This window comes from Papio anubis, chromosome 1, assembly GCF_008728515.1.
Source record: "Papio anubis isolate 15944 chromosome 1, Panubis1.0, whole genome shotgun sequence".
Taxonomy (NCBI): Eukaryota; Metazoa; Chordata; class Mammalia; order Primates; family Cercopithecidae; genus Papio; species Papio anubis.
In genome coordinates, this window is record NC_044976.1 from 182,036,866 (window position 1) to 182,063,163 (window position 26,298).

Below are 26,298 nucleotides of genomic sequence, written 5' to 3' on the forward strand. Positions count from 1 at the left end.
CCGGGAACCACTCTGCTGCTCAGTCTTGGAATAAGAAGCAGGCAACATGAGAAGCTGACAGCTGGCCCAGGTCTCTGGCCCCCGCCTGTATAAGACTCCAAAATATTACTCACTCTTTATTACCCTTGTACTAATTTTTATCCTAATTATAGAACTACTTTATCTGTCATTGAAAGTCTACAAGGACCACAACACCATGTGCCGATCCTTGTACTTCTGCCAAAATAATTTTCTTTTGTTTTCTTTTCTTTTTTTTTTTTTTTCAGACAGAATCTCACTCTTTCGCCTAGGCTGGAGTGCAGTGGCATAATCACAGCTTACTGAAGCCTTGAACTGGGCTCAAGCAATCCTGCCTCAGCTTCTTGAGGAGCTGAGACTACAGGTGCACACCACCACACCCAGCTAACTTTTAAACCTTTTGTAGAGACAGGGTCTCACTATGTTGCCCAGGCTGGTCTCAAACTCCTGAGCTCAATCAATCTGCCTGCCTCAGCCTCCCAAAGTGCTGGGATTACAGGCATTCACTGTCCTGCTCAGCCTTTAAAATGGATTTTCCTAAATAATTTAAACCTCACATGAATACCTTTTCAAATCTGGGAGAATTTATTTTTAAAGCACCTCTTAAATTTCCCCCCCAAAAAGCAACGATGACTTACAAAACAAAAATATTTCACTGGATTGTTTACAGAAGATAATCAATTTTCTAAGTATATTAACAACAATTTACAATTTATTAATTTTAATAAAAATTCATACATGTATTTTGGTATCTAGAAAGCTGACCTAGTGATTCAAACTGAAAAGATCAGATTCCTGAAATACATTTCTGATTCTATCACTGACTCATTGTGCATGCTTAAGCAAGTTATCTAATCTCCTAGTATCTTAGTTTCTGCACCTATAAAATGGAGGTAATAATATTTGCTGTAAGATAATGTCAGCTATGCACTTGGGGAACCTCAGATGGAAGGCGCCAGAAGTATTTTGCTATCTGCAGCATGACCTCATACTGTCTGAGAAACGGACTTCACCAGGCTTGTTGATTATCCCAGCACCTTACTTCCAAACTTTTCCTGTTCAACTTACTTTATACTTTATTCATTTCTATTTACCGGGTACTCTTTATGTATTTTAATTTCATTGGCTGTTTTTATTGTTTTGAGGAGAATTGATGCTTTGAAGAAGCCATGAAATTAAAACTTTAATTTTTTTTTGTTTAAATTCTTCTGTTTAAAATTTGAAACAAAATTTTTAAAGCACTTAACTTTCTAATTATGGGAGATGGCTATAGCTATGCGGGTTATATTAGCCTTATCCATTCATTCCTCCTGTTTACTTAGAGTTTCTTTCACATTAATGTTAGCATGCACATATTTACATTACTTCCTGTACACTTTGCGAAAGATTTAAGGCAGATGTTGAGACTGCTAAAAATTTGGATGTTTGTGTTCCTTTTCTGCAGGAACGAGATAACAGGTGATATAAGGGCAAAGGATTAGTTGCTTAGAGCTAAATCTAAGCTTAACCTATAGTCCACCCAGCTAATACATGTCGATCTCCTTTGGGCAAACTGCAAAGGTCAAAGGGCCACCTTGAGAATAACCAGAACTGCTGATTCAATAACAAAACTTAGAGGTAAAGCCAGAGATAGGAAGTTGGCTGCATTTTCTGAACAAAAAAGTACTTCGTTCCCTCTGTCTGCTAACCTGCTTTTTCAAGGCTAATGAAAATATTTCAGAGGAGCAAACCTTTGGTCTTTGGAACTTGCCAGTTAACAATAGAAAGCTTAATTCTTTGGAACTATTTCCAAAGGAAAATATTTCATTGGAATTTGCTCACTCAGATCTTATATATCAAGCAGCAAGTATTACACTACTGCAACACAGTTTGAGATGCCTGTTGAACGTTGGACAGATCGTGGACTACAAGTGATTCTCTTTCAGAGGCTGTGTCAAGCAAAATATTCTGGGCTTTACATTATATTCAGCTACTACAAACTTTGCCAATTTTATAGAATCAGCATTGACAGAGACTTTAAATATCATCTAGTTCAAGTTACTTTTTTTTTTTTTTTGAGATGGAGTCTCGCTCTGTCGCCAGGCTGGAGTACAATGGCGCGATCTTGGCTCACTGCAACCTCCACCTCCTGGGTTCAAGTGATTCTCCTGCCTCAGCCTCCTGAGTAGCTGGGACTACAGGTGCATGCCACCACACCCGGCTAATTTTTTTATCTTTAGTAGAGATGGGGTTTCACCATATTAGCCAGGCTGGTCTAGAACTACTGACCTTGTGATCCACCCACCTCAGCCTCCCAAAGTGCTGGGATTACAGGCGTGAGCCACCGTGCCCTGCCCAACTTACTTTCAAATTAGGATATCAGAACCATAATAGGCCTTTGTTATTAGAGAGCATTCTTCCTAACAGAGTTCCAAATATTATTGTAGGGTTTTTACCTCTATAGCGAGGTGTAACTTTCACTAGATAATCCAGTGATTCTATGGGCCAGGCAGTATGTTTTCTCAACATACATGCATTATGTATCTTTTTTTAAGTGTAAGTATGGACTTACAGTCTTTTGACGACTACAAATTACAAAGTAAAAGCAGATCACTACAAAGAAATCTAGTGAATACAATTTTCCCTGCATGAAAACTTTATCAAAGTTATTCATTTAACAAATTCACCCCATTCACACTATTTAGCTAGTGTTCTTTTTAAAGTTACTATACCTTTATTTCAAATTATATTACACGTTATTCCCTCAAAATGAACTTTTAAACGACAAACTTTTGGCTCATAAGAATGGCACCTTCAAAAGGGGTGATTTCCACTCAGTGTCCGGTGGCATTATTCCAGGTTAGTTTCTTTCACCAGTTAAACACCTTCAAAATGTTCACTTTTAACACAAAGTCTTTCCATAAAAAATGTGGCTAGTTTCCCCCCCCACCCTGCAAGCATTATATGTTTATAAGATATCATTTAATGCCATTTTTGCTCCTTAAGAAGTGGATACTGCCCTGGTATGGTGGCTCACGCCTGGAATTCCAGCACTTTGGGAGGTTGAGGCAGGTGGACCACTTCAGTCCAGGAGTTCTAGACCAGCCTAGGTGACACAGTGAACCCATTTCTACAAAAATTAGCTGGGTGTGGTGGTGTGTGCCTGTAGTCCCAGCTACTCAGAAGGTTGAGGTGGGAGGATTGCTTGAGCCTGGGAGGTGGAGGTTGCAGTGAGTCGAGATCATGCCACTGCACTCCAGCCTCGGTGACAGAGCGAGACCTCATCTCAAAAAAAAAAAAAAAAAGAAGTGGACTTTATGATGGAATACAATGTAGAATTGTAGAATGATGGTTAAGAATGCAGATGTTGGAGTCAGACTGAGTTCAAATCCTAGCTCCACCAGTTACTAACAGTAGTTCTGGGTCTGTGTTTCCTCATTGGTAACAGAAAGACAGTAATAGTACCTACTCCAAATATTATGAAAATTAAATGATACAGTATATGTATGGTGCCTAGCATGATGCCTGGCACATATTAAATGGTCAATAAACATTGTTGACTTAATTATTTACAGACTACACTAAACTTAGAGTGTGACATAGGTTGAGTTCTCTGAGAAGCAGACTCAGAGTACAAGGTGTTTAGTAGGGAGTGCCTTGGTATCAACACCCATGGAAAGGAGGAAAAGGAAGGAGAGGGGAGAGGAAAAAGTCATGCTATAATACAGGCTCCATAGCTTCAGCCAATCCCATGGGGAAGCTCTGGAGTGCAAATGGCCCACCATAGTTGCACTGTGTGGGGCTGAGAAGGCCAAGCCTTTGTATCCCCCATCATTGGAGTGCACCACTCTCCCCCTCCCCAGACGTAGTCTTGGGCAAGGTGGTTTTCTGCAGCTGAGGCAAGCCGTGAAGTGGTTGAGAGTGAAGACGGTCCACTGAGCACACTCCCAGCAGCTGGCAAAACAAATTCTTCCTTGAGAGGAGATCCAGGTGGCACATCTTCATGTTCAACACAGGGCAGTCTGTGCAGCACTTGGAAAATATCAACAAATTATAGTTGCTTCAATAAAAGAAAGTGAGATTGATTAAGGAGGAGAGTAGGATGATGAAGATGAATGGGAAGAATAAACCATGGAGAGAAAGAGCTATTTGCATGTGATCGAAAAGCTTTCTTGAAAAAAAATTAATTAAAAAAAATTTTAAAAACTTTTAAAATTTTATAACTAGAGATGGGGTCCCACTATGTTGCCCAGGCTGGTCTTAAACTCTTGGGCTCAAGTGATCCTTCCACCTTGTCCTCCCAACGTGCTGGGATTACAGGCATGAGCCACTGCACCCAGCCAGGAAAGCTTTCTTATTCTTTATAGTACCCCTGATTTGGGGCAAGGGTGGATTCTGGTAACTGTAGGTCTTTTGTTTAGTAAACTTTGTGATGGGTTGGGGTTTGTAATGGAGGTATAAGATGGGAAGAAAGCTCAAGTTCTCTGTATAACAAGGGTCACCTAAGGGGCTAGAAATAGGAGCCATCACATTTGATGCCACACAGGAAAAGGGGAGAGAACTGTTGGTGGTTAAGAATTTTGATAAATGAGGCTGGGTGCGGTGGCTCACACCTGTAATCCCAGCACTTTGGAGGGCCAACGCGGGTGGATCATCTGAGGTCAGGAGTTCGAGACCAGCCTGGCCAACATGGTGAAACCCCGTCTCCACTAGATATACAAAAATCAGCCAGTGTGGTGGCACATGCCTGTAATCCCAGCTACTCGGGAGGCTGAGGTAGGAGACTTGCTTGAATTTGGGCGGTGGAGGTTGCAGTAGCCAAGGTTGCACCACTGCACTCCAGCCTGGGAGACAGAGTAAGACTCTGTCTCAAAAAAAAAAAAAAAAAAAAAAAAAGATAGTAGTTACGTTATTTTCCCCATTTTTAGAGACAAGGAAACTGCAGCATAGAGCAGAGGTTGCTAGTGTCATTCAGAGAGAAAGGCATGGAGCTGGGATTTGGCCCTAGGCAGTCAAACTCCAGACGGTAGGGCCTGTACTCTTAATCATACTCTCCCTCATTACAGTAAGGATAAGGGTGCATCTGTTTTCTGTGGGATGTGTTCTTTGTGTACTAACAATTTTTCCTCTGTAGGAAATTGCCAATGCTCTGGACGCAAATGGATATTTTCTTAGGAATTCAGAGTTGCTGAGTTTTGCATCACGACTGAGAGAGGCCAAAAAGAGAGACTGTGTGGTAAGCAGGGGCAGTTAACCAACCCTGGAGTACATGTAAGCATTCTGAAAAAGATTAACTGTGAGTCAACATTGCAGTAAATTTAGTTACAAAATCATGATTATGTATGCAAATATGTGTCAACAGGTAGGACTGTGTGGTGACTTATCATACTCAAAATTCTCTAGACTCGGTTTGTGCAATTTGGATTCTACAATGCTGAGCAAAGGAACAAAAGTGTTTAAAGGAGAGCCACAAATAAGAATATACAGGTTGAATATAAACTTTATAGAGCCTGAATAGATTAGAATGGAATAGATGGAGGCTTAACGCTCCTCCCCATATGCGTTGTCCTACGCATCTCTTCATCTGGTGTTCATCGGTATCCTCTGTAATATCCTTTATAATAAACTAGTAAATGTGAGTACAGTCATGTGTCACTTAATGAAGGAGACACATTTTGAGAACTGTGTTGTCACCAGGCATGGTGGCTCATGCCTGTAATCTCAACGCTTTGGCAGGCTGTGGTGAGAGACTTGCTTGAGCCTAGGAGTTTGAGACCAGCCTAGGCAAAATAGCGAGACTCCAGCTCTATAATAAATAAATAAAAAAAATAAAAAAGACAATGGCATTGTTAGGCAATTTTGTTATTGTGCAAACATCTTAAGAGTGTCCTTTCACAGAGCTAGAGGGTATAGCCTACTATGCATCTAGGCTGTATGGTATATCCTATTATCTAGGCTGCAAACCTGTACAGCATGTTCCTGTACTGAATACTGTAGGGAATTTTAACACAATGGCAAGTGCAGTTAACCCTGGAACAACTAGGGGATTAGGGGTTTGACACCCACACAGTCAAAAATCCATGTATAACTTTTGACTTCTCCAAAATTTTACTAATAGCCTACTGCTAACTGGAAGTCTTACCAGTAACATAAACAGTTGATTAACACATGTATTATATACTGTCTTCTTATAATAAAGTAAGCCAGAGAAAATAAAATATTAAGAAAATCCTAAGGAAAACATATTTACTGTACTGTACTGTAATTATCAATACTGTAAGTTTAGGGTTTGTTAAATGCCCCTTCATTTCCAAAATGACTCAGCTGTCTGAAATGGCAGGGAACTGCAGCTACAGACCTCAATCTAAGGTACTTATCAAGCAATTCAACTTTTTCTCATAATGTCATTTTTTTTCTCTGCTTCTTGAGAGCATTTCTAGCATCACTGGTGGCACTTCGTATGGTGCTCATGGTGTTATTCAAGGTTTAATGTATTGCATTAAATATGATGAAAAACGCGAGAAGTGTGACAGATCACTTTTTACTGCAATACGCAATTTGCTAGAGCAAAGAACTGCTCACATGGAGATGATTAGCTCACAGGGTGTTTCGTGTGGATATTCTCAACACTTGGGTTCTGCTGTAATAGCAACAGGAGGTGGTTACAAAATCATTTCAGTGGAACAGTATGTACTACAGTAATTTTATGCAGTTGTTTTAATTAGTTAATTAAATAATTTTTGTTCTTTCCATAGCTTTAGTGGTACTAGTGGTTTTTTGTTACATGGAAGAATTGTATCCTGGTAATGTCTGGACTTTTAGTATACCCATCACCTGAATAGCACACATTGCACCCACTAGCTAATTTTTCATCAGTTACGGTTCAACACTGCATTTTTAGGTTTTTAAATATTTATCCAGACTGCAAATGGTACAATGTATGGTCTGTGTTTGTGTGTATAGGTTTTGATAAATTTTAACTTTTTATAATAGATTTATGTATGGTAGTGATAGACTAGTATCTACATGTATTTTATGCACTCTTCACATACCTTTTTCTTAATTTTTTTTGATATTTCTAGTCTATGAGGTTCATCTGGTTTTTCAAATTGTTGCAAATCTCCAAAAATTTTTCCAATATATTTATTGAAAAAAAATCCATGTATAAGTGAACCCACACAGTTCAAACCTGTGTTGTTCAAGGGTTGACTGTATTTATGTATCTAAACAAACCTAAACATAGAAAAGGTACAATAAAAATACAGTATTATAATCTTACGGGATCACCATTGTCTATGCCGTCTGACATTGAAATGTCATTATATATGGCATGACTGTATAGTGTTTCCGAGTTCTGTGAGCCTCTCTAGCAAATTAATGGAGCCCAAGAAGGGGTTATGGGAACGCTAACTTATAGCTAGTTGGTTAGGACCCTCGGTCACCATCTGGGGCTTCTGATTGGCATCTGAAGTGGGAGCCATCTTGTGGGACTGAGCCTTCAATCTATGGCATCTGATGCGATCTCCAGGTAGCGTAAGAAGTGAATTGAATTAGAGGACACCCAGCTGGTGTCTGCTGCAAAACTGCTTATTTGCTTAGTGCGTGGGGAACTCCCCTCCACACACATCTGGAGTCAGAAGGGTGTTGTGAGAGTAAAGTGGGAGAAACTGAATTTGTTTATTCCTATATTCAGAATGGGGTCCTTGAGAACATCATAGTGGTAAACAGACGTTCTAAAGCCAGACTGCCTGGGTTCATCTCTCTGCTCCACCACTTCGAGTGTTACTTTAGCTTACTGTGCTTCAGTTTCCTATTAAGTTGGGATAATAATACCATCTCACAGAGTAACTTAAGAATTAAATCAGTTAACACACATAAAGCACTTGGAAGTGTTTGGAGCATTAATAAACCCTCAATAGCTGACAAAAAATAGAAAAGGGTGAGGAACAACTTAATACATATTCAAATATATATTATAGATCTTTTCCATATTTGTTGTAGGGAAAATAGAAGAAAGTGTATTTAAGCTATGGAGATCTGGATTTTATGAAATAAAAAGAAAAAAGAGTAGATAAAAAATTTGCCCATTAAGAGACGTAATTAACTACTGAGGGTGAATATATCTATAGAGGGCTGTATAGCATGCAGTAGATTCTGTAATTGTGTTTAGCCTAAGAATGGTATTCTCTAAAAGTGGGAAAACAATCCCTAGAAAATCGAGTTTGAATCTAGTACATGGCCACCTACCACCTCACTTGCCCAAGAAACATACTGAAAACTAAAGCTTGGTGTTCTATTGAGGGACTTACAACAAATTAACAAGAGCTGATGTATGCTAAAATAGTACCCGAAGTTTTGACAACTATCTTCCTTGTTTAGCCTAGAGAAACAAAAGCAATGGGAAGAAATCACATTTGTAGTAGACCCATGACCAGGACTCAGATTTTAAAACTTAAAATGTTTCCATTACCTTGAATTTCTCTTTGTTGGGTTTTTAAAAAAGCTAAAATGAAATGAATTAATCACATAGCATGGCATTACATATACAAGGTTTTTATATAGTTGAAGAAGTGTTCAGTGGTCCTTTAACATATCTGCCCACTTCTTGTTCTGACCTCAGGACACTGCCCTACCGCAACCCAAACTCCTGGTCCCTGTTAAAAGGGTGACCTAGGAAGCTATGCTTTATCATATATGCTTCTCAGGAATCCTTCATACACTGAATTGAGCCATTAAAGTCATATTTTTGGCATTTAAGTCACAAAGGGGGAAGTTGCTAATTGGTTAGCAGCAATAGAGGGAATGGCTGCTGGTCTCCATATGAAAACAGTCTTCGCAGTTCCCATATTTTCTTTTCCTGGAGTCTGAGATGTGTATTCTTGCAATCTTCACCCCAGCCCTCTTTTGCTCATTTCCTGGTGGGACAGGGTTTTTATCCTTTTTTTTTTTGAGACGGAGTCTCACTGTGGCCCAGGCTGGAGTGCAGTGGCGCGATCTCGGTTCACTGCAAGCGCTGCCTCCTGAATTCACGCCATTCTCCTGCCTCAGCCTCCTGAGTAGCTGGGACTACAGGCGCCCGCCACCACGCCTGGCTAAGTTTTTGTATTTTCAGTACAGACGGGGTTTCACCCTGTTAGCCAGGATGGTCCCGGTTTCCTGACCTCATGATCCGCCTGCCTCGGCCTCCCAAAGTGCTGGGATTACAGGGATGAGCCACCGCGCCCGGCCAGGGTTTTTATTCTTTAAAATTTCTGACCAAATATGTGTGGCTCTACTTCAGACTAAAAGTCAACATATTGACATGCAGAGATAGGAATTTAGTCTATCACTTTGTGCTTAGTATCTGGGGAGAAGATACATGAGCTAAACAAAACGCAGAGAAATTTTCAGCACGTTTACATTCAATCAAATCTGGTCAGTTCTACTTCTCAAATATTTTTCTTATCCATCTTCTTCGTACATCCATAGCCATCTTTTATCTGAATTATAATACCCTCTTAGGCAACAGAAAAAGGTGGAGGAATACTTGCTAGCTATTTTAAGAAAATGCAAATGCCAAGTATCACTGCGGGAAGACCTCATGGCTTCCCAGTCTTTTCCCTTGATATTCACCTTTCCCTTGAGGACCTGTAATGATCACTGTCTCCACCAGAGAAGTGCCAGTTTCCCTTCCACGGCGTAGATCGGTCCTCTTTGTTTTTCCTCATTCGTAGCATTGCTAAATCCAGGTAAGTTATATAAAGCTTTTAGATAGGGCTTAGGAGTAATGGGGGACGGGGGTGGGGGAAGCAAATAAAACACTAAGATGCAACTTACCTAGCTATAATGAGGTACGGCTTGCTCTTTTTATTCAATAAATATTTGAGCACTCTGTGATTACCACGGTGCATATATTGACGACGCGTCACTGCTCACAAGATGCATGTGGTAGCAGGGGTATGCTAATGCTGCCACAGGGTAATAAAGGATAAATCAGAGTGTGGAGCATCTCAGTCACTTTCAAATGCGCAGGAAAGGCTGTGTTCTCTCCTTTTATCTGGAAGATTCACCAGTCATTTGAGCCCTTTGAAGTGACTCGTTCAACCCCCAAAATGGTTTGGCTGGACACGACCCAGTTTTGGATAAGAGGACAGAAGCTGGCTTCAGCTAGCAGCTTGCAGAGGTTTTCTTTCACCGGGGGTATATCATTGGTTATCTTGTAATACTTGGGATGAATTTTTCCAGCCTCTAAAGTCACCCAACCCAGCAACTCCTCATGCTGCTGGGTTTTGTAACAATAAAGGTCTTATTGTTTAAATCACCAAAAAAAGAAAAAACAAAAAAAAACCCCAAAAACAGGAGGCACCTAAAATAGTATTTGGGGGAAGGGAATTATGAAAGATTTCACTGAAGTGCTGCCCTAAGAAAACGAAGACTTTAAGGACAAATAAGCATGAGCAGAACATGAGATTGGAGAAAGCAAGAGGGCAGGAAATGAAGTATTCCAAAAGAGTCTAAGAATGTGCAAAAGACAAGCGAATGATGTGTTTAGGAAATTGCAAGTAGTTCATTATGCCCGGAGTGTAGAGTACAAGGGGGTTCTCCTGTTTATGCTCAGGTGACAGGAACTAGTTTCTCTACAACCCACAAGGGTCCTTCAACACACAAGGAATTCTCTGAATCCAGGCCAGAAACAGGGCATTCAAGGGAGGAATTTCCTCCCCTTCCAGTCAATGGCAGCCTTCTCAGCTTGGTTTTCCAGGCTGAGGAACCCCATCTTTGGTGGTTAATGCCAACAAAATCCTCTTCCTTAGGGAAAAACCCTATCCTCTTATACCACAAAATTTTACTCCATGATCTTGATAAGGACAAAATGGCAGAATAGTGCATTATCTTTATGTATTTAATAGAACTGCTTGTTTACACTGCCAAAAGAAAGGCTACTTTCCATAAACCCGAGATCTTAAGGAAACTGGATATTATACTTTTAGCTTAGGTATTAACTAATGGTACAAAGTGTGTAAACCCCTATCACTTCTAAATGGCAGTTCTCTTCACTGAATGAAAATCAGTTTACTTCCAATTTTTTTTTTTCAGGATTAGAGGTTTAGAAAACATCTTTAAATATTAAAGTCATTAAAAGAAGTGAAGCAAATTAAGTTTCAAAAGTTTAAGAATGTACCATACTGTGGTTTTCCTGGGCCACTGTTGTCGGCCAGTTACAATGTGCTCCATTTCTCTAGAACTAGCTCCTATTTTGAAGCTGATGTCTTAAATTTTCCTTTCTAGGCCAGGCTCCGCAGCTCATGCCTGTAATCCCAGCACTTTGGGAGGCCAAGGCAGGTGGATCACCTGAGGTCAGGAGTTCAAGACCAGCCTGGCCAACATGGTGAAACCCCGTCTTTACTAAAAATACAAAAAATTAGCCCGGCATGGTGGTGTGAACCTGTAATCCCAGCTACTCAGGAGGCTGAAGCAGGAGAATCGCTTGAACGTGGGAGGTGGAGGTTGCAGTGAGCCGAGATTGTGCCACTGCACTCCAGCCTGGGCAAGAGTGAGACTGTCTTAAAAATAATAGTAAGTAAATAAAATAAAAAATAAATTTTCCCTTCTAAAAGGATCACAATAACATGAATAGCAAATAGAATGTTTTAGGCAGCAATTATCTAAAATGTGGATGCTCTTGAGCATGCATTCTCAATAGGGGTGAAAATTGGTTCATTGGGGACAAAAAAATTATATTTTGTATAAAGCAAAAAACATTTACAGTCCATAAACAGATACATAGTACATATGTGGTGTTGAAATTTCATGGGGAAGGGGTGACTAGAAAAAAATCTAAAAAAGCTCTTCAGGGAGGTGATGAAGAAAAGGTTAAGAAGCCAGGGGTTGTGACTCACACCTGTAATCCTAGCTACTTAGGAGGCTTAGGCAGGAGGACTGCTTGAGGCCAAGAGTTCAAAAACAGCCTGGGCAATATAGCGAGATCCCATGTCTACTTAAACAAAAAAAAAAAAAAAGAAAAGCTGCTGTGGAGATTCTTTTGCCAAGTCAGGAATACCTAAATTAACTATATTTTTACAAACCCTAAGTGCCGAGATAAAATGGAAAGTTATGGCTATCCCACTTCTAACCAATGTACTTGCAAATGGCTCCAATTCTTTGGTTTTTGTTTCTCCTAGCCAAGGTTGCTAAAATTGTTCAAGGAAAAGACTTGGATTTCTTTTTTTAAATATGATAAATCATTAAATATATAACACAGAGTACAAACCAAGAAAGTAAATTTATTTAAATTACTAAAATAGCTTTTAAAGTCATTTACAGATCAGCTGCTATAATTATTTTTCCTGAAAGACACAGGTAACATATTACTTTTAAATTACTTGGGTCAGTGAAACATTTAATAAAAACAGTTATTTCTCTATATAATATGTATGTATAAAATAAGCCTTTTCAAAAACTCTGGTTTTCATAATCCTCTATAAATCAGATGATCTGACTTCTAAGAGGAACAAATTATAGTAAGGGGCATACATTTATGAATACTGGTAGTACTAGAGGAAAGAAGTTAGACCACTTACTACCACTTGTGGAACTCTCAAAGGGTAAATGACAAAGCCAATGACTGACTCTCTCTAAAAACAATATTTACATTTAATGGTTTGTGGACAATAAAAAAACAAGGTGGACAGATATAGAATTGTAACATTTTAAGAAAACCATAGCAGTTGACAGATGAGAAAGCTCAATTATAGATGCAAAGTTATAACTATACTACTATAGTAGTAAAGAAATACATTTCACACTCTTCATATAAGTTCACTATCTTGGCTTGAGGCACTCCATAAAATGTATCACGTGCATAGTAAATCTTTATATTTGCTATGGCGTTACACTAGAGGACCTGGACTGCAACAACTGGATGCGCAGAAAACGAAATCTTCAATAGCCCAGGACAGTAGGTTAACAAATGGTTTGTCAATTCCTGAAACTATTTCTTAATTCAAAACAAAAGCTTCAGGATGTGTCCAAAATAAACTGTTACGAATTGACCTAGTCTTTTTTTTTTTTCTCTTTTTGAGACAGAGTTTCGTTTTTGTTGCCCAGGCTGGAGGGCAATAAGCCTGGTCTCGGCTTACTGCAACCTTTGCCTCCCGGGTTCAAGTGAATTCTCCTGCCTCAGCCTCCCAAGTAGCTGGGATTACAGGCATGTGCCACCATGCCCGGCTAATTCTTGTATTTTTAGTAGAGGCAGGGTTTCACCATGTTGACCAGACTGGTCTCGAACTCCTGACCTCAGGTGATCCACCTGCCTCGGCCTGACCTACTCTTAAGAGTCAAGTGAACAAATATATTAAATCTTGCAATATACATGAAGAATCCTTGAGAGGGCCAAGAATTTTTCTTCAAGGAAGGAAAAAGGAGATATAAAAAACAAATCCCAATGGAATCCACTAAGATTAACAGTTCATATACCTATGTTTGACCTACACCTCAGTGGATTACTATAACATTTCCTCCCTTCAGCTTCCCCATTAATTTCTTCCTTGCCTTGTTCTTTCCATCTTCCAACAAACAAAAGAAAAAAAATTCCAAACACACACCTACGTGACCTTTCATTACTTATGTTCCTATAGGCAGAAGCTAAGGAACTCACACCTACATGGTATAAAAGGGAACATAATGGGAAAATCCATGGTTACATTTAGGGAGCAATCTTACTAATAACTCAAGAAACTTAGTGAGAAATCTAAGTTAAAAAATCAGGAAGGTTCATAAGGAGACAAATCCCTTTCACTGGTCATACATAACTGTAATAATTCAGCCCAGAATCAAAATAGATTCTCTAAGGAACTGCATATAATCTGCACTCCTAAGATACCTTTAACACAGCTCTCAATGGAAACTGAAATGATTCTCTCATATCCTAGATAATTAGGTTGAACAAATGATTTTTATGTTCCATGTTTATGTAAGAACTTAATTTCCTTTAAAAAGAAACCAGTTCTTTCAAAAAGAGCTCTGAATTCTGTCTCTGGTTAGAAAATGTGAACAATTCTCAGAACTTGGGACATGATTTTTCTTCTCTCACTTCTTATAAGCAGATGCCCCTTTCCAAGGCATTTTCAGGTTGCACAGGCAGAACTAAGTGAGAAATGCGGCTCCAGAGGCCATTCAGTTTGTCTGGGTCCATATGATTGTAGGAGTTGGGTGTGTTAGAATTGGTGAACTTGACTTTAAGGAAATCTCTTACTTTTTCTTCAACTTCCTTTAGGCCTAGACTGGTTCCAAGTGTCTCTTCCTCCAATAAGACAGTCAGGACTAGGGCTACATCTTTGAAGGCTGCGTTTTCATGGTCACAATATTTGTAGAAGATCAAAGTAGAGCCTGCGGGCAATGACTCAAAGCGGTGTACCACAGCTGCATTCTGGCCGTTCTTAAATCCATTGCTCAGTTCTTGGTCTACCTCTAGTTTGACAGTATCACTGTCTTGAGTAGCTTTATCTGTCCCATCAATCCGGATGGCACGGACACTACGAAAAGAAGAATAGGCATCAGCAATTTGTTCACTCAGACACCTAAGCGCTTCTTCAGCATCTCGGGCAGCAGTGAGCAGCAAGATAGCAGGCTGAGACCGAGGATGGGAGCTATTAAGATGTTTTTCCAGGAATATTTGGCTCCTTTTCCACAGCTTCTCATCTTGACCTTGATACTTATTCTTAAGTTGATTCATCTGGTTCTGGAACTCTTGAACAGCAGTGGTTTCTACCTCAGGAGTACTAAAGAACCAAAAACTCCCAGAGGCAAGAGCAGCTATCAGAGGAAATAGCCACCAGCAGTTCCTCTTGCCAAAAGATGCATTTTGAGGTTGTCCAGTCACTGCTACTCAGAAAAAAAGAAATGACAGATATAAATACCATTTTCTTAGATTCAAGGCAAGTGACTTTTAAAATCAGTATCAATCTTTGTAAACATTAGGTAAAAGAGAAAGAACTTTAAAGAAGAAAGCTGATAATTTTCTTTTCTTTTTTTTTTTTTTTTTTTTTGAGACGGAGTCTCGCTCTGTCGCCCAGGCTGGGGTGCAGTGGCCGGATCTCAGCTCACTGCAAGCTCTGCCTCCCGGGTTTACGCCATTCTCCTGCCTCAGCCTCCCGAGTAGCTGGGACTACAGGCGCCCGCCACCACGCCCGGCTAGTTTTTGTTGTATTTTTTAGTAGAGACGGGGTTTCACCATGTTAGCCAGGATGGTCGCGATCTCCTGACCTTGTGATCCGCCCGTCTCGGCCTCCCAAAGTGTTGGGATTACAGGCTTGAGCCACCGCGCCCGGCCAGATAATTTTCTTAATAAAATAATTTATCGCATTCTCAAGAAAATCTTACATGCATACACTTGGAATTATGTGTATAAATATGCATATGTCTCTTCAATATAAAAATATCTTTGAGGAAAAAAGTTTTTAAACAAAAGAAATGGCATAAACAAGTCAGAAAAATAATACAGTTTATAAAGTGAAGTTTATTATTTCCACTACTAACAGCTGGGAGAATAGACTATTAAAAGACAATTTATAAAATATTTTTTAATTTAGAAACTCAGCATTCACATGGCTAATTATTCAAGGTGAAATATTTCTGAAGTATATAAAAGGATAAAGAAAAGGATGCAGGCTGGACACAGTGGCTCATGCCTGTAATCCCAGCACTTTGGGAGGCCGAGGCATGAGGATCACAAGGTCAGGAGATCGAGACTGTGAAACCTCGTCTCTACTAAAAATACAAAAAACTAGCTGGGTGTGGTAGCACAAGCCTGTAGTCCCAGCTACTCGGGAGGCTGAGGCAGGAGAATCACTTGGAACATGGGAGGCGGAGGTTGCAGTGAGTCAAGATCACGCCACTGCACTCCAGCCTGGGTGACAGAGCGAGACTCTATCTCAAAAAAAAAAAAAAAAAAAAAAAAAGAAAAGTAGGCAATATGAATGAACATCTTCTACATGTTATAATAGCTAGCTGTCCCTTTAATTTTACTGATGTATGGCCTTTTGTGGTATGCAAGTTAACACTGGTAAAACTTAGTTTGTAACTCGTTAATTACTATTGGCAATAATAATAGTATTAATTTATATTTAGTGCTTTTCAGTTCATAAAGTTCTTTCTCATATTCTACTTCATTTATTCAGTTAATATGATAGTACCAATAATACTTTTAGACCTTCTATTTATTGACTGTTTCAAGCTATTAATTTTAGTAGGGACCTTTTAGAGCAGCAGTTCTCAAGGTGTGATCTGTGGGGTACCTCAAGACCCTATTTTGCAGGGGAGATGTCCATGAAGTTAAAACTATTCTTCTAACACTAAGATGTTATTTGACTTTCACCTTGTGTTAACATTTGCACTGATAATGCAAAAGCAATGGTGGGAAAAACTTTTGATGCTTTAGCATGAGTTACAGGGCAGTGGCACCAAACTGTACAAGTGTAGTCGTTGTTATTTTTCACTGCCATGCATTCAAGGTTTAACAAAGCGACATTCCTTTACTTAAGAATGTCCTTTATGAAGCAGTTAATTATTTATCTTATTAAATCTCAATCCTTGAGTACATATCTTGTCAACATTCTTTCTGAAGAAATGGCAAGTAGGCACAAAGCACTTCTGCTGCATCATACAGTACCATGGTTGTCTCAAGGAAAATAATTTTGTGCAAATGAATTACAAGGTGAACTAGCACATTTTTCAGGAATACTATTTTTTACTTGAAAGAACAAGTAAACTATGGTCAGACTTGTGTATTTTGCAGACATTTGCTTTCAAGTGAAAATTAGGATTTTAGAATCCAAAATCTGCCACCATGAGTTTGACAACTCCCAATATTGTACTTTAACGCTTTCTTTTTTTTCTGAGATGGAGTCTCACTCTGTGGCCCAGGATAGCGTGAAGTGGTGCCGTCTTGGCTCACTGCAACCTCTGCCTCCCGGGTTCAAGTGATTCTCCTGCCTCAGTCTCCTGAGTAGCTGGGATTACAGGTGCATGCCACCATACCCAGCTAATGTTTTTGTATTTTTAGTAGAGACAGGGTTTTGCCACGTTGGCCAGGCTGGTCCTGAACTCCTGACCTCAGGTGATCTGCCCACGTAGGCCTCCCAAAATGTTGGGATTACAGGCGTGAGCCATGGCACCCCACCCTTTAACACTATTTAAAAGTCTTGAGATTGGCAGTGATATTAACAAATGTGATATTTTATATTACATTCCTAATGTGTCAATGTTTGGGAAAATCTGCATTTCTCAGTGAACCAATGTTTTCCAAATGACCAGTGCACGATACTCCATTCAAAGTATAAGAAAGACCAATGAATTTACTGTAATAGAGTACTAAAAGCTCAGTAAGATGGTTTCAGATATCCTATTTCAAGTAACATTTAAGAAACTAACACTTGTTGAGTTTTGGAGAGTTCAAAAAAGAATAGCCACAATTATCTGAAAAGGCTATTAAAATTTTTCCTATCTGAGCCGGGCGCGGTGGCTCACGCCTGTAATCCCAGCACTTTGGGAGGCCAAGGCGGGCGGATCACAAGGTCAGGAGATCGAGACCACGGTGAAACCCCGTCTCTACTAAAAATACAAAAAATTAGCCGGGCGCGGTGGCGGGCGCCTGTAGTCCCAGCTACTCAGGAGGCTGAGGCAGGAGAATGGCTTGAACCCAGGAGGCGGAGCTTGCAGTGAGCCGAGATCGCGCCACTGCACTCCAGCCTGGGCGACACAGCGAGACTCCATCTCAAAAAAAAAAAAAAAATAAATAATAATAATAATAATAAAATTTTTCCTATCTGTATAAAGCTGGATTTTTTGTAGATACTTCAACCAAAATATATTGTAACAGACTGAATACAGAAGCATATATAATCCAAATCCATTTTTTAAAGCTAGACATTAAAGAGATCAGAAAAAATGCAAAGCAATCTGATCTGTCACTCATCTTGCTAAATTATTTAAAATCAATTAATAAATATTTTTAAAAATTTTCAACTTTAATTTCCTGGTACATATGGATAGATATAACCCATATTTTCAACAGAAAGCTCTTTGAAGTTCTTAATTACTAGTGTAAAGCGGTACCAAGAACAAAAAATGTGAGAATCATCATTAATCTATTTTCTTTTTTTTTGAGACAGAGTCTTGTTCTGTTGCCCAGCCTGGAGTGCAGTGGTGCAATCTCGGCTCACTGCAAGCTCTGCCTCCCGGGTTCACGCCATTCTCCTGCTTCAGCCTCCTGAGCAGCTGGGACTACAGGCGCCCACCACCACCCCCAGCTTATTTTCTTTGCGGTTTTTAAGTAGAGACGGGGTTTCACCATGTTAGCCAGGATGGTCTCAATCTCCTGACCTTGTGATCCGCCCACCTCGGCCTCCCAAAGTGGGGGGATTACAGGCTTGAGCCACCGCTTGAGATGGAGTCTCGCTTTGTCTCCAGGCTGGAGTGTAGTGGTGCGATCTCGGCTCATTGCAACCTCCGCTTCTCGGGTTCAAGCGATCCTCCTGCCTCAGCCTCCTGAGTAGCTGGGACTACAGGCGTGTGCCACTATGCCCAGCTAATTTTTGTACTTTTAGTAGAGACAGGGTTTCACCATGTTGGCCAGGATGGTCTCGATCTCTTGATTTCATGATCCGCCTGCCTCGGCCTCCCAAAGTGCTGGGATTACAGGCATAAGCCACCATGTTCAGCCCATGAATTTATTTTTAGTACTGTTTCAGGATAATAAGACTTGGAGAACTAAAGAAACTTGCAACAAGGCTGTAAAGGAGGTAAGTGGTCCAATCTAGTTCAAATGCAAGTGTGCAGACTCCGAAAGCCATTGTAATCCTAAAAGTCATGCTCTGGCTGTCTTTCTTTCAATTCAGCATGGTTTCCTCAGTTAACAGTATTAGTAGCTTTACTTATTATTAGCTAGTACTTTTGGTCTTATGGACAGTAAAGTGAAGGGGCAATACCAGATGTTGTCTCATATATAGTTTGTCCATAAATAATTTCACTGCTAGTAGAATATATACTTTTTCCTCTAAAGTGCTTAAAATATGATTCTTCAAATAGCATCAAGTCATACTGCTGTCAAAAACCATTTTTAAATAATTATGGAATAATTATGGAATACCATTTTACAGAAATATTTAATTAAAACTGAATACACAAACTTACGTCGGCTGGAGGTTGATGGTGACTGGTTTCCAAGCTCTGATTTCTGAATGTTGTCATCTAATGGTGAGAGTAATAAAATAAGACTATCAACTTATGTTTCATAATTTGAGTATTTATTTCTAGTAGACAAAGAAGATACAAATTCCACCAGGAAAAAAAGAAGACAGAGATCAGCCAGAAGCAGAAGAAAAAGTAGAACATCTGAGTGCTGATTAGACTGAGGGCTCCTGGAGACACAAGACCTATTTCTTTCATAGCTGTTCACAGCATATGGTGGGGTCTAGTAGAAAGCACACAATAATTAGTTTTCAGAGAAAGTTTGGAAGTATTTGACCCATAAGTATCTAATGGGATTGGTGAAACTTCCGGGATAAAAAGGACAAAGAAAATAAGCACACCATAATAAAATGAAACATACCACTTGAAAAACTGCCATATATTGAACTCTTGCCTGGTGAAGATGCTGTAAAGAGGGGAAAAATAAGGACAAAATGTGGATTATAGACTACTGAGCTGTCTCGATAAGGTGTTTTAATATAAAACTCTATCTTAATCTTCACTATTTTCTACCTCAAACCAATTCAATATTTCATCTGGGGATTTTGACCATTTCAAATACTAGTAGTATTTTAAAATCACGTTTAAAAACTTCTCATCATTTCTGTTAATAGACAAGTAATTAAGTAATTCTGTTTTAGGCTTGTGGTTAAACAATAGAGCTCAAAAATAATTTTCTCACAACTCTGTCAAATCTCTACATCCATCTAAATTTATTTAGAAAATAAATTAAGCTGGGCACAGTGGCTCATGCCTGTAATTCCAACAACTCAAGAGGCTGAGGTGAAAGGACAGCTTGAGCACAGGAGTTTAAGACCAGCCTGGGTAACACTGTGAGACCCCATCTCTGATAAATAAATAAATAAATAAATAAAAACAAGAAAATAAATTAAAAACAATCCTAACCCTTCCCTTTCCCTTCCATCTTTTTTTAGCATACCAGCAGGTTTTAAAATCTAAGAGAGGAAATGGAGGGACAGGCTTCAGAAAGTATAGAGGCTGAGTTATCTCATTCATATGACCTATATTACCAGTATTGCCATCTATCACTTGACTGGACTTTTATAATTTTTGTATATATAAATGAACTTCCTGGTGGATCTTCTTAGGGTTTTATCAATAACTTTCATTTGAGAAACACTGGAATAACTGGAGGAATAATATTAGCTCTGCTAACATTCAGAAATAGCCTTATTTTTGGTCATATGACAAAAAGCTCCATAATGATGTCATAAGACAAAATGACAGCAAATCTAAGAGGAATATTGTTTTTCAGTTACCAGTTTAGCTTAGGATATTTCATTATTTAGAAGCTTCTAAGTTAGGTTATCAAAGTTACAACTAAAATAACAAAATAAAAAAACCTAACCACACAAAACCCAAATCCATCAGATGTTTATTTTGAATACTTCACTCCATGGTTGCAAAGATCAAATGAGATAATATATACAAAAATGCTGTGAAGTGCAATTCTATGATGTTAATGAAGGACAGCTAAATAATAATTATGTACCATATATAGTATTTATATAATTCATATAACGCAAACACATACACAACAGGGTATATACTGCCAAGGCAGGACATCGTCCAAAGGGTAACTGATATCCTTTTCATCAACATTACTAGAGATGCTAACAACAATTCTAAAAGACATCTTTTTAAAAGAAAAAACTCAGCTGGGCACAGTGGCTCACGCCTGTAATCCCAACACTTTTTGGGAGGTCAAGGTGGGTGGATCACCTGAGGTCAAGAGTTTGAGACCAGCCTGGCCAACATGGTGAAACCTTGTCTCTACTAAAATACAAAAATTAGCCGGCTGTGGTGGTGCACCACTAGCTACTTCGGAGGCTGAGGCACGAGAATCACTTGAACCCAGGAGGCAGAGGCTGCAGTGAGCTGAGATCACGCTACTGTACTCCAGCCTAGGCAACAGAGCAAGACTCTGTCTCAAAAAGAAAAAGAAAAAACTCAAGCTTTTCTAGTCTAAAGAGTATGGTGATAATCAATCACTCTATAACCATCAAGAGTAGAGGGCACAAATCCTCCATAGTTGCTACTGATTCTACAGAAAACATTAACAATAAATAAGCCCGGATAATTATGAGATTTTAGACTTTAAAAAATTGTGTTTACACATATAAGCTCATTACAATAATTTAGTTATAGGCACTATTGTCTCTAAAGGCAAGAAAATTGAGGTTCACAAAGGTTAAGTGATTTTGCCAAGATTACTCAATTAGTAAGTGGAAGAGCTAGGCCTGGAGCCCAAGAGATTTAACTACAAATTGTCTTCTTTACCTAAATTTCTGAGACAGGTTCCAAAGCATTTATATTAATGCTCTGACCTCTCCATGCACATATATTCTTCTCTATAATCATTGTTTTATCACCTGGCAAACAGGAAAAAGTAAAGACAGTGGTTCCATCTTTCCTAAAAGGTTTGGATGCAGGCAGAAGCCTGAACTGGGACCTGTCTACCCAGGAAACTGGTGCTAACATTGGGAGACAATGTTCCATGGAGTAGAATCTATAGCCCAAGGTTCCTGAACATTCAGGTCTAAAAATGACTTTTTTTCCCTCACCAAAGCAGGCAGAAATATATAAAGAATGAGAGATAAAATGTGGAATGCTAAGAAAACATTTTTAAAAATACTCTTGAAGAGGAATCTATTATATAACATTGTTTGAAGAATCACTGTAGTCTTCCACTTCCATTGAAAATATTTTCTTCTTGCTCATCGTTCTATCTTAAAGTCCTCATGTGGTTGAATGTCTAAAAGATCCTATTACACGCACACGTCTGGTATGTTACTGTTACATAACTCTGAAAGCTCAATGTGGTATCTATATATGGTAGGTGGCTAGCAACCAAGGTATAATTCTGTAAGCCATAATAAATATAGTAACAAGACAAAGTAGAAATGCAAACAGATAAAACACTAAAAATTAGCTATCAATTTAGCAACTAAAAATATCTATTTCTGCATTTTAATTAGATGTTCAATATAATTATTTTTTCCTTCTGTATTGCAGTGTCTTATTAGAGGAAAAATTATGCAAACATTTTCTGGTAAGCATGTACTAACTTCACTTATCTGGAAGTCATTTATCTGATATTAATTACTCAGAATATATAGTTAAGAACTAAGAAATGACACAGATGCCTCTGAGCTTTTCATATTATATATACTAAAACTCATGCATTTTTACATCCAAGAGTATCTCTTGGGCCTTCAAATTTAATTTTAATGTTTGATTCTGGTTGTAAAATAATTCTAATAAGCTGAATAATTAATATTTGGTTTCCTAACTACAATATTAGGTCAGGAAGAGCAAATTATAAGAGGAAATGGTTTTCTAATATCAGGCATATACTCACAGCAATAAGAAATGACAATCGACAATAAGACAAGGGCAAAAAGTTATTTCGGTTCCAGGCTGCTGAAGAACTCACTTATATGTGCGTTAAAAAAGTCACTGCTAAGAAAAAATGAATTATGACCACTCCCAGTTTACTGATGGAAAAGCAGGGCCACAGACATCATCTAGTTCAATTACAGAGTTAATTATCCCATAAGCAAGAGATACATGATGTGGATTTTTACATTATCTAAATAAGAGAATACCTGATGACCTCCAGACCTATTGTGGCTAGATGAGTACAGTAGGGAGCGAGGTTAAAGGTCACTTAAAGCAGAGAATATGCATGGACTTTAAAAAAATATGGTCAAGATTTAATGTGGACACATTTCCACAGAAATTATAGAAAGTGAGTTCAGAGTATGATGGTTTTATCACATAAATTTATAGTATTCCTTAAATTCTGTGACATTTAATCCATCCAAAACCTAAACATGAGGCTGGGTGTGGTAGCTCATGCCTGTAACCCCAACACTTTGGGAGGTTGAAGCAGGCAGATCACTAGAGGTCAGCAGCTCAAGACCAGCCTGGCTAACATGGTGAAACCCCATCTCTACTAAAAGTACAGAAATTAGCTGGGCATGGTGGCGCATGCATGCAAGTCCTAGCTACTCAGGAGGCTGAGGCACAAGAATGACCTGAATGTGGGAGGCGGAGGCTGCAGTGAGCTGAGATCGTGCCACTGCACTCCAACCTGGGCAACAGAGGGAGACTTCATCTCAAAAAACACAAAAACAAAACAAAACACAAAAACCCAGAAAGGCTGGGCACGGTGGCTCAAGCCTGTAATCCCAGCACTTAGGGAGGCCAAGGCAGGTGGATCATGAGATCAGGAGTTCAAGAGCAGCCTAACCAATATGGTGAAACTCCATCTATACTAAAACTACAATAATTAGCTGGGCGTGTAAAAATACAAAAATTAACCAGGTGTAGTGGTGTGCACCTGCAGTCCTAGCTACTTGGGAGGCTGAGGCAGGAGAACTGCTTGAACCCGGGAGGCAGAGGTTGCAGTGAACCAAAATTGCACCACTGTACTCCAGCCTGGACAACAGAGAGAGACTCCATCTCAAAAACAAAACAAAACAAAAAACAGAAAAAAAAAAAAAAAAAAAAACCCTAAACATGAAAATATAATTTGTGCATTTCAGCCTTTATTATATAAAATTATGAGTATACAAAGCTGTTCCAAGATCTGCTAAAAGCAAAAAATAAGTATTGTCAAAAGAGTAGAATTTCATTATTGTATACAGACTGTATTGCTGCTAGAACTGAGAGCTTGTTAAGACTCATCAATCTCTGGTTTGCTCCCACCAGTATTTACATTCTACACCTAGCCCATGTGCTGCCAGTCCAAGCAAATAGAAATTACTAACCTAGTAATCATAGCTGTACTTTATTAGTGAAATCACAAACAACCTAAATGTTTACCTGAAGAACTAAACATTTTTGTCAAGAAAAACATAGCCAATACGCTTCAGATTATTTCACTAACAGAGCTTTATCTACTTACTTTGCATCCTAGTTCTTATTCTTGCAGTCTGGGGGGCCCATTCCTCAAGAGTTCTTTGATATCCTGAGCCTGAAGCAAATACATATATCAAAAGATAATTTCCCATACTTTGAAAGTTTATACCATATTCCAGTGCTATAAAATTAATCTATCAGAAAGATAAAATAAAAGAGGGGAAGAAAACAATAAAAGCAATAGTTTTATAAGTAAAAAATAATTTCAAAGGATCCTATCAGTGAGGATGAACCACTTCCTACAGCAAAGCAGGTAGCAAATAAATATATTATCACTCAGTATAAATTACTTGTGGTAAAATAGCCCTGAACACATTTCCACATCACAGGGTAATTATTACAGGTAGTACCAATCCGTGGTGAATTAAAAAGGTAAAGAGGGGTAAAATGACTTGAAATTTTATTACGACTTTTGTTAGGAGAATGAGGCAAGGTTAGAATTGATTGACTGAGGCTAGGCGCGATGGCTTACGCCTGTAATCCCAGCACTTTGGCAGGCCGAGGTGGGCGGATCACAAGGTCAGGAGATTGAGACCATCCCCGTCTCTACTAAAAATTTAAAAAATTAGCCAGGCGTGGTGGGGGGCGCCTGCAGTCCCAGCTACTCAGCAGGCTGAGGCAGGAGAATGGCGTGAACCCGGGAGGCGGAGCTTGCAGTGAGCCAAGATAGCACCACTGCACTCCAGCCTGGGCCACAGAGTGAGACCCTGCGTCAAAAAAAAAAAAAAAAAAAAAAAAAAATTGATTGACTGAAAAAAGAGCAGGCAACCAACTACTTACTCAGCACTGAAGGTTGCTTATCATGAGCTGTGAAGTTGCGACCTGAAACAGAAAACAGGGACAAGGTCATAGAATACTTGAAAATAACAACAAAAAACATGTTGCATAGACATTTTGCTTGTTTACTGTGGATACTAAAAACAAACAACAAACAAAAAACATCAGTTCCAAGCATGTAAGTATATAAGTGTGTGTGTGTATATATATATAAAAACCATGCATATACTATATATATATATATATATATATATAAAATCTGTGTGTATTTCTTTTCCCCTCATTTCTAAACTTCAAAATGTTTAGGAATTGGACAACAAGAAGGAGTCAGTTTTAGGATTAGTACCATCAAAACAATGATTACGTACAGTCAATGTGTATCAGCTATTGAGTATAATTTTGTTTAATTCTTTTTTTTTGAGACAGGGTCTGACTCTGTCAGCCAGGCTGGAGTGCAGTGGTGCAATCTCAGCTCACTGCAACCCTCGCTTCCCGGGTTCAAGATATTCTCCTGCCTCAGCTTCCCAAGTACTTGGGATGACAGGTGTGCACCACCACGCAAGACTAAATGTTTTGTATTTTTAGTAGAGACAGGGTTTCACCATGTTTGCCAGGCTGGTCTCAAACTCTTGACCTCAAATGATTTGCCTGCCTCGCCCTCCCAAAGTGCTGGGATTACAGGCATGAGCCACCGTGCCCAGCCAATTTTGCTTAATTCTTGTGTGACAGATGCTATTGTTGTTCCCATTTTATAAATAAGGGGAAACCAGCCGGATGTGGTGGCTCATACCTGTAATCCCAGCACTTTGGGAGGCCAAGGTGGGCAGATCACAAGGTCACGAGATCAAGACCATCCTGGCTAACATGGTGAAACCCTGTCTCTACTAAAAATACAAAAAAAAATTAGCCCGGCATGGTGGCGGGTGCCTGTAGTCCCAGCTACTCGGGAGGCTGAGGCAGGCAGGAGAATGTCGTGAACCCGGGAGGCGGAGCTTGCTGTGAGCCAAGATTGCGCCACTGCACTACAGCCTGGGTGACAGAGCGAGACTCTATGTCAAAAAAAAAAAAAAGGGAAAACCAAAATTGGTAATTTTTCCAAAATTATATATCTAAAAGTAGTGGGGCCGAGATACAAATCCAGGCAGTCCATATCATATACCACATACCATACCATAGATAAATGGTATATACTATCTATGCAGATTTATGGACATTGCAAAGTAGCTATGAAGTAAAACATGCTACTTCAGGTTTTGAGGAGGTATTTAAGGATAACTGTAAAATGACACAATGGGATGACTAACAAATGACACCTTATAACAACGTGAATTTTCAGATCTGCCCTGAGGA

At 39.2% G+C, this 26,298-nt stretch overlaps 1 protein-coding gene across 6 annotated transcripts in view; it reads right to left on the bottom strand.

Moving 5' to 3' along the window:
* Positions 1 to 3,269: 3,269 nt before the first annotated feature.
* The window catches only part of TOR1AIP1 (torsin 1A interacting protein 1), a 46,772-nt gene continuing 23,743 nt past the window's right edge, over positions 3,270 to 26,298 (bottom strand). For 2 of the 6 annotated variants that reach the window (XM_031658070.1, XM_031658067.1), the window contains 5 exons: positions 24,952 to 24,993; positions 24,158 to 24,226; positions 19,586 to 19,630; positions 19,168 to 19,224; positions 12,241 to 14,859 (listed from right to left, as the gene is read on the bottom strand). In XM_031658070.1, the coding sequence (XP_031513930.1) occupies positions 14,072 to 14,859; positions 19,168 to 19,224; positions 19,586 to 19,630; positions 24,158 to 24,226; positions 24,952 to 24,993 (1,001 nt within the window). In that variant the 3' untranslated portion in view covers positions 12,241 to 14,071. Of the gene's footprint in view, positions 4,030 to 12,240; positions 14,860 to 19,167; positions 19,225 to 19,585; positions 19,631 to 24,157; positions 24,227 to 24,951; positions 24,994 to 26,298 lie in introns of those variants that run through there. The other 4 variants (XM_031658073.1, XM_031658072.1, XM_031658076.1 and 1 more) reach the window with 3 other exon arrangements.